Raw genomic sequence first — 9,273 nt, forward strand, 5'->3', positions numbered from 1 at the left:
TGCATTCCCACCTTTGTTTTGTTTTTCTTTGTTTTTGTTTCTTTTCTCTTTCTCACTCCTTTTCCTACCTTTCCTTTCTGCCTGTCACGCCTGGTATAAATAAATAAAATTAAATTAAAATACAAACTAAATACATATTAACAAGAGTGGCCTATTGTAAAACTTACAGAGCTATTCTTGGAAAAGCAAATATGTTTGGTACACCAGCGTATTCGGATCATATTCTCGTTGTGAAAACTGCCAGACATGACGGGCTTAAAAAAAAAAAAAAAAAAATGTTTGGAAATCATTGTATAGCACTTTCCAGACTGATGTGAAGCAGCAATTGCTTCTCTAAGTTCACTTCTGATCATCTTTCCTTCTTGGCAGTGTATTAACAGACACCTGAATGCTGACCAGAAATCTGACAGAAGTTCTGCTTTAATAGAGGTGCTCACACTTGCTGATGATCAATTAATCAAGTCAATCTAATTATCAGCACCAGGCTGCTAGTTATTAATGTTTATGGACACAGAAAGAGCCATTAACAATAACTAAAGAATAAATGCAGAGCACTGTATAAACAGAGTGAAAAGAGATGAATGAAATATTAACACTCAGTGCATCATGGGAACCACCCAGCAGCATATGGCTATGGCAACATAACTAGGGCATGATTCAGGGTCACCTGATCCAGCCCTAACTATAAGCTTGATCAAAAAGGTAAGTTTTAAGCTTAGTCTTAAAAATAGAGAGGGTGTCTGTGTCCCAAATCCAAACTGGGAGCTACGATCCACTAGTAATCCAACAGTCTGAGAGCAAAGTGCTCTATTGGGGTGATACGATACTATGAAGTCTTTAAGATAAGATGGAGCCTAATTATTCAAGGCATTATATGTAAGAAGAAGGATTTTGAATTCAATTGTGTATTTAACAGGGAGCCAATGAAGAGAAGCCAATATGAGAGAAATCTGCTCTCTCTTTCTAGTCCCTGTCAGTACTCTAGCTGCAGCATTATGGATCAGCTGAAGGCTTTTCAGGGAGCTTTTAGGACAGCCTGATAATAATGAATTACAATAGTCCAGCCTAGAAGTAATAAATGCATGAATTCACTTTTCAGCATCAGTCTGAGACAGGATGTTTCTGATTTTACATATTGCTAAATTCAAAAAAGCGGTCCTACATATTTGTTTAATATGTGCATTGAAGGACATATCCTGGATCAAAATGACTCCAAGATTTCTCACAGTGTTACTGGAGGCCAAAGTAATGCAATCCAGAGTAAGTATCTGGTTCGACACCATGTTTCTAAGATTTGTGGGACCTAGTACAAGAACTTCAGTTTTCTGTAAATTTATAAGCAGGAGCTCATCGAGGCCTTTATGATCACAACCACGTCATGTTTCTCAAAACAACCAGCTTGTTCTTCAGCTGGTGTGTCACAGAGTGAGGAAGAACATTATGTTGTTGCATTTCATATATAATTTTTTAAATTCAAGTGTAGCACACAAAACATTCAAATTCATATAATAAACAGCACAAAATGGTACAGTGAACATGAGTGGAGTCTACTAAAGTGTACTCAAGTATAAAGCCAGAATCTTGGAAAAAGCTTGCTAAATATGTACAAATGTCTGCACACAATCTAAATTGGACATTCAATAACTCTGTAAGAGTGAAACTCTACTTTGATTAGCTTTGATAGGGTGAAAGGCTGACTGATGGTGACAGTTATTTCAGAATCAGCATCTTCAATGCCAGACTGGACATCATCATCATCATCATCATCATCATCACTCAGGTCTCACAAAGATTCACTTTCAATGATTTCTTCCAGGTTTTCCACCCAGGCACCTTACACAGTGTGCAAGATAATGTTTTTTATCCAAGTGTACTGTGCCTGGTGGACCACTGCTACAGAGAATTGGTTCAAAAGTTGAAGTTTCTAGCTGATTGTACTCCAGAGGCCAGAGCAGGTCAAAATACTTGCAAAGGATAAATGTAGCTTTTGTAAAGTTTGTAAGTTCAGACGGATGAGAAGTTAATCTTTTTGGTAAAGGCTTATCTTTTTAATTAAAATGTTTTAAATAAATAAAACTTAGTTGGAAATTCATATAAGCTAAAACTAGAACTAATACTTAGACTCAAAATGCAACTGAAAATATATGAACATGAAAATGTAGCCAAAAAGACAAACTAAGAACTAAACAGAGAATACTAAATAAACATGAATTTAAATGCGCAAAAACTTAAAACGCTATTGTCATGGTCCTGGGTCTTGGTACTAATCTAACAGTATCATGAGTCACAGACTGACAAACTATTAACCAACTGTGTGTGAGACAATGACTGTGAAAAAGTGAAAGTACAATAGGTTGAGATAAAGAGGAGGATTCAAAGAGGTTGCTGGGAGGGGGGGACTTAAATTAGCAGGAGCTGCAGCTGCCTGATGATGGAGATACAGAATGAAGTAGAGCTCTGTTTTCCACAACTCCTCAACAGTTCCTGCAGGAAGCCGACACTTCACTGGTCCAAAGCTGTGCTCCTGAACATTGTGCTGTCATGTATCGCTCTGATCACTGCTGCTCTCAACCTTCTGGTCATCATCTCAGTCTCTTATTTCAGGTAAGAGACTGAGATGAATTCAATTGAAACTACAATTTAACTTTCATACATGTGAAAGCTTAGATTTACATAACATGAATGAACAAAGTGAACTTGGCAAATTCTTGTGTACTATATCCATGATATAATGTCCATGTTTCTAGACTTAATCATGCTTTAATCGTGGAACATTTCACTGAAGACATTTTGACATGATTATTGTGTAATATTTCTTTTTTTTTCCTTATCTCCCTGCAGGCAGCTCCACACACCCACTAACATCCTCCTCCTCTCTCTGGCTGTCTCAGACTTTCTCGTGGGTCTTGTGTTGATGCCATTAGAAATCTTTAGAAACACAACCTGCTGGTTCCTTGGTGATCTCATGTGTTCTGTATATATTTATCTGATTGGCATTCTAACCTGTGCTTCAGTAGGGAACATAGTTCTCATATCAGTTGACCGCTATGTGGCTATTTGTGACCCTTTGCATTACCCCACCAGAATCACTGTGGGGAGAACCAAACTCAGCGTTTGTCTGTGTTGGTCTTTTTCTATGTTCTACTACAGTCTTTACACAAGAGAAGCGCTCATAAAACCAGGCAGGTATAATTCCTGTTATGGAGAGTGTGTGTTTGTCATCAACAATATTGCTGGTATAATTGATTTTGTTTTAACTTTTATTGTTCCAGTTTCTGTCATCATAGTTCTGTATATGAGAGTGTTTGTGGTGGCTGTGTCTCAGGCTCGTGTCATGCGCTCTCATGTTACAGCTGTCACACTTCAGCGTTCACTGAATCAAACAAATAAATCTGAGCTGAAAGCAGCCAGGAATCTTGGGGTTCTTGTAGTTGTGTTTCTGGCAAGCTACTGTCCGTTTTACTGCTACACTCTTGTTGAAGAAAATGCGGTCAATGATCCATCTATAGCTACTGTGATCATTGTCTTTTATTTAAACGCTTGTCTAAACCCGTTGATCTACACTCTGTTTTACCCCTGGTTTAGAAATGCTGTTAAACTTATCATCACTCTGCAAGTATTTAAGTATTACACATCTGAGGCAAATATACTATAGAAATACTGTGAAACATGTTCCAATACTATTTTAAATAAATCAGTACATCCATCAGTCTCTAAATGTAAAATTGTTTGACTGTATCAAAAACATATAAAAAATAAAGACTTTTAAATCTTCTCGTAAATTATGACAGTTAAATTAATGTTAATATCCAGAGTGCAATTTTGAATAGATGAAGTTGTTTTTTAGGTTTACTGAAACAGACATTGATTAATGGCTGCATTAAGACACATTTGATGATAAATTTGTCTATCATACTTTCTTAATGTGAAGGATGTTTTACACATTTTTTGGTAATATTTGATGCTAAAATATATTTCTGGCCTAATGTGAATGCAATTGTCCATGTAATAAACAAAAATTAAAAACTGATATAATGGAATGAGAAAAAGATCATGTAACAGAGTAAGTTGCGTTAAACATTTATTTGATGGGCTGAGGAAAACACAATGCAACACAAACTAAGGCAATGATCACTGGGTTTATTGAAAACAATTGTGCAGTGAATATTTCCACTTTTGGTAAAAGTCCTCAAATCAAGCAGCACAAAATGTCATTCAAACTCCTGCACACAGTGTAGCTCAAATGTAATGGCCTTATTTGTTTGTTTTTAATCTCGACTTTGCAGACTTGTTACGATTCTCTCCAGTTTCTTTACTGTTTCTGATCCTTTTGCCACTTTAGGGGAACACTAATATAACAAGTGATTTGCCAGTTCAAATCCAGTTGTTAAACATGCTCTATGAGATTTACCCAACTCTTGTTGTTGGGTAAACAACAAGAGTTGGGTAAACACAAGATAATGTTGTTTTGTGACAATACAGTTCCAGTCAAAATAATTGATTTGGTTATTGAAAAGTACCAGTGATAGACCCAATAGCCAGTCTCGATAGCAGGGAATCGGTCCGCCAGGGCCTCCGCCCTTGGCCACCGCCCGACACACACACACACACACACACACACACTGCACATGACCCCTACGACGCCTCCTGCGGGTGGTGGGCCTACAGGAGGGCAGGCCCATGTAACCTCTTCGGGCTGCGCAAGGCTGGGCACCACGGGCTAATGCCTGGCCACCAGGTGCTCTCCCTCGACTTCCCTCCCCAGGCCTGGCTCCACGGTGGGGCCCCAGTAACCCTATCCCGGGCAGTGTAAACTGTTCCCTCATTATTGCAGACATAGGGGTCTTCTGAACCGCTCTTTGTCTGTACCCTCACACAGGACCAGTTTGCCATGGGAGACCCTACCAGGGGGACAAGTCCCCGGGCAACATAGCTCCTGGGATCACTGGGAGCTATGTTAAGGTGGCAATTCACGGACGAGGCTTGCTGGGAGACTTCAACGCTCACGTGGGCAGTGACAGTGAGACCTGGAGGGGCGTGATTGGGAGGGACAGCCTACCCGATCTGAACTCCAATGGTGTTTTGTTTTTGGACTTCTGTGCAAACCACAATTTGCCCATAATAAACACCATGTTCCAACATAAGGATGTCCATAAGTGCACATGGCACCAGGACACCCTTGGTAGCATGTTGATGATCGATTTTGTAATCGTATCATCCAATCTGCGGCCGTATGTTCTGGACACTCGGGTGAAGAGAGGAGCTGAGCTGTCAACTGATCACCACCTGGTGGTGAGTTGGATGAGGTGGCGGGTGAAGATGCTGGACAGACCTGGCGCACCTAAACGTATTGTGAGGGTGCGCTGGGAACGCCTGGCAGAAGCCCCAGTCCGGGAGATCTTCAACTCCCACCTCCGGCAGAACTTCGACAGCATTCCGAGGGAGGCTGAGGACATTGAGTCCGAGTGGACCATGTTCCACACCTCCACTGTTGAGGTTGCTGCTCAGAGCTGTGGCTGCAACATACATAACAGAATCGTAGCATTAAAAAGGAAGATGAATAAATAGAACTATAAACTCCAAAACTTGAATTAGATGCAATTTTATCAGTGACAGGAGATTTTATTTTCATTCTCTGCTTTTGTAAGGTGCTCAGTTCTGTCAAATTAGATTTTTTTTATGATTTTGCATTTATAGATATTTTATAGATATTTATAGATATTTGTATTTATAGATTTATTTATATTTATTTTTTTATATGAATTTTTTATATCAATTTTTTTTAACTTTCCAGTGATTTTTATTTACAGGACCTGCTTTAATTTCTTTCAGAAAATAAGATAAATTCAGAGTATGTTCTTACTCCTGGGAGTACATCTGCAGGATGATTTGACCTGGAGTATCAATACGACCAGCATTGTCAGGAAGGCCCAACAGAGACTGCATTTCCTGAGGGTTCTTAGGAGCAACTATCTGACCCAGAATCTGCTGGTGTCCTTCTACCGTTGCTGTGTAGAGAGCATCCTGACCTACTGTCTGTGCGTGTGGTTCAACAGCTGCACACCAGCAGACAGGAAAACACTCCAGCGAATCATAAACACGGCTCAAAAGATCATAGGCTGTCCCCTGCCCTCCCTCCAGGAACTGTTCAATGCCCGCTGCCAGAGGAGGGCACAGAACATCCTCCAGGACCCCTCACACCCTGGACACTCCTTGTTTCAGCTACTGCCATCAGGCAGACGTTTCAGGACAATGAAGGCCAGAACAAACAGACTGAGGAACAGCTTTTATGCCAGGGCTATCATTGAACTGAACTCTGTGTGGTTTGGACAGTGATGTGGGGTGGTAGTGCTGACTGTGTGCGTGCGTTGGTGTGTGTATTGGGGCTAGATTCGTCTTAATTTATTATTGTGCACTGTATTTTAGTAATCATTTTTATCACTCATATTTTTATTATTTTATTATTTATTGTCTGAGGCACCTAAAAGGAATGCATTTTAAATTTCGTTGTGTAACTTCTGTGTACAATGACAATAAAGATTCTGATTCTGATTCTTAAACAAAAAAGTGATACGTGAAGTAACTGTTACAGTTATCACCTAAGTTTTCAACACTACTTTGTTGTTGGCTAGATGTTTGTGAATGTGTTTTTTGGACTTTTATCAACAAATCCCGTGGAATGGGATTCATGAGTTTAATTTGAGTTAATATGACACAACACATTTTTTTTTCAACCAACCCATATAAACATACTGTTCAGTTTCATAGACAATTGAAGCTTTTTTATTTATTCATTTAATTTTATTAATTAATCAATTTTTTTTTGGAATAGCACAATGTTCAAGAAACCTCATTGTTTGCCAGCAATTAAAAAAAGGAAAAAAAAAAAATCAAGAACGTCAGTGTTGTTTTTTTCCCTCCCTTTACACATGAATGCCATCTACAAAATTTATAAATGCCGTACAATAAGGATTAAACAGTAGACTTACCATATTCTTTGAATATGTCTCTTTCAAGTACCAGAACAGCTCAGTTTTACTGTCTTCTAATAACATAAATATCTGATTTATTTCAAATGTTACTTGACTGGTGAGTGTGATGAATACACACCTATGCTTCTTATGCAGATATTTCAAACATGTTGCAAATACTGACACTGTAGTATTGTAGTTATCTGGTCTTCATAAGTCACGTATATTCGAAAATATTGTGTGTATCTCTGGGTCTCACAATTCACTTAGACATGAAATAACTGTGTGAGAGGTTATAGTCCTCATAAGTCACATAAACCAGACAATGTCCCCATAAGTCACATAAAAATCAGGTTTGACCAAAATATACCTTTGGCTAAAATCTCAATAGATGAATGTTTTCCTCGAAGCATGGGTCCAAAACCATTTGATTTTCAGGCCTCTAGAACCTTTGGAAGGCACGTACCCATTTGTCCTATTTTTGTTATACGTCCTTATATTTCACGAAAACGTGTGTGTGAGCGCGTGCGTATCGGTAAAACAGGTCTGCGGATTGGCCAGGCGGAGGAGGTGCCTGCCGATTTGATAATTGGATGGAAAGCTGCCTCAAATGCTCAGGCTGAAAGCCACCTTGCCCCTGTCCTTTGCCTCCTCCAGGCCCAACAACAGTCACCACTTTGCCTGGGATTTGAGTGTGCTCATCTGTGCATGCTAGTCTCTAGTTTTGTAAATAGTAACCTGTGAAAGATCCATCCATCCGTCCATCTATCCATTCTCTTTCATTTATCGTGTTCAGCATCAAGGGGGAACTGGAGCCTATCCCAGCTATCATTGGGTGAGAGGCAGGGTACACCCTGTACAGGTTGCCAGCCTGTCGCATTCACACTCACACCTATGGGCAATTTAGAGTGACCAATTAACCTAACCCCGGTAACTGCATGTATTTAGACTGTGGGAGGAAACCCATGCAGACACGGGGAGAACATGCAAACTCCACACAAAGAGGCCCAGGCCAGTGATTCAAACCCAGGATCTTCTAGCTGTGAGTCAGGTCTTCTAGATGTGATTGAAGCTCTGAGGCAGCAGTACTAACCACTGTGCCACCATGCTGACCTGTGAAAGATAACCACTGTAAATATTGAGCACTGCAACAGGTATGTAGGAGCGCAAAGCCATTTTTGTTTGTCTCATGTTTATGGGTAGGAACACAGGTCAGATACCTGTCTTTTGTTTGCTTTTTGTTTGTAGGTTAGATTAGGGACACTCAGCACGTTTTGTTTGTTGTTTTGGAACTGCTCACCTCTTAAGCAAATAAGCTACTACATACTACAAATAGTTTTGCTGGCTTTTCTTGGCTGTGGTTGGAGTGGAGAAATAGTGCTCCGTGTTATGCCCTGTTTTCCCCTAGACCTTGGGATGTAACACAAGGTAAATAATATAAATATGGAATGAACAGTTTAGGATGTGGAGTAATGGCAAGTTAGAGACCCGTGGTGCCACAGCAGTGACTTACACAAATGACAGCAGGATGAAAGTATGCAGAGTTGTGCAAGAGCAGTACAGATACACAGCCCCACCAGAGTTCTTACAGCTTCAGGGAAGAAGCTTCTTCACTTGAAGAAGCATTTTGTGGAAGAGTGTTCTAAGTGACATTAGTGATGGTCAGATATTCAAATCCAATGAATTCTTTGTTCAGAATCCATCCCTTTTCAAACTAATGTTATACCAGAATGTTTTTGAGGTTATTAACATCACAAAGACAAAACAAAGTATTAGCTGTTTATGTATCTTTTGCTTATCTGCCAATCCATCTAACAGACACCACATGTCACTGTTTTAGTGTAAAGAGAAAAAGATCTCAAAGAATTTGGGCATGCTAAGGTGTTCACTGAATTACTGGTAGACTTGAGGAACTGGAGGAAAATGGGATTGTACCATCAGATAAAATGGTAGTCAAAGGGACCTTATAGTGCATTGCAGGAGTGTCAGGGTTCAGGGTGTTGCAATGTGGGTGTGGTTTTGTTTTCCTTTTTTCCCTCCTAGGCTGGGTGGCTGGGTCTCCTCCCCTGCAGGACGGAGCTGGAGGTTGTTCCCTTGGCAACCATCACACCTGGTGCTCATCAGTAATTCCACCAGCTTTTAAGGACCAGCTTGAGCCTCCTCTCTCTGCCAGAGTGTTAACCTTCCAGTAACTAGCTTCCAGCCTTCTCTTGCTACATTTTGGATTTGTGCCATGTTTCAAGTTTCATGTCCCTTTGTGAATTTTATTCATTTATTTTTTTGGTCACGCACAGTTTCTCGC

General features: G+C 40.0%; 1 protein-coding gene across 1 annotated transcript; it reads left to right on the forward strand.

Annotated features, from left to right (window-relative positions):
* Positions 1–2,431: 2,431 nt before the first annotated feature.
* LOC115800225 (trace amine-associated receptor 1-like) lies at positions 2,432–9,098 on the forward strand. The gene is made up of 4 exons (XM_030757469.1): positions 2,432–2,604; positions 2,842–3,091; positions 3,398–3,616; positions 9,015–9,098. The coding sequence occupies exons 1-4, from the start codon at positions 2,432–2,434 to the stop codon at positions 9,096–9,098; spliced, it is 726 nt and encodes a 241-aa protein (XP_030613329.1).
* The last annotated feature ends 175 nt before the right edge of the window (positions 9,099–9,273 follow it).

Source organism: Archocentrus centrarchus, chromosome 21 (genome assembly GCF_007364275.1).
Source record: "Archocentrus centrarchus isolate MPI-CPG fArcCen1 chromosome 21, fArcCen1, whole genome shotgun sequence".
In the NCBI taxonomy this organism is placed as follows: domain Eukaryota; kingdom Metazoa; phylum Chordata; class Actinopteri; order Cichliformes; family Cichlidae; genus Archocentrus; species Archocentrus centrarchus.

Excerpts from the sequence above, each read along its gene's own strand:
- LOC115800225 (XM_030757469.1), top strand. The coding sequence starts at position 2,432 with ATGGAGATACAGAATGAAGTAGAGCTCTGTTTTCCACAACTCCTCAAC. Across the intron at positions 3,092-3,397 it reads ATTACCCCACCAGAATCACT|CTGAAAGCAGCCAGGAATCT; the intron begins GTGGGGAGAACC and ends AATAAATCTGAG. Across the intron at positions 3,617-9,014 it reads AACTTATCATCACTCTGCAA|GCTGGGTGGCTGGGTCTCCT; the intron begins GTATTTAAGTAT and ends TTTCCCTCCTAG.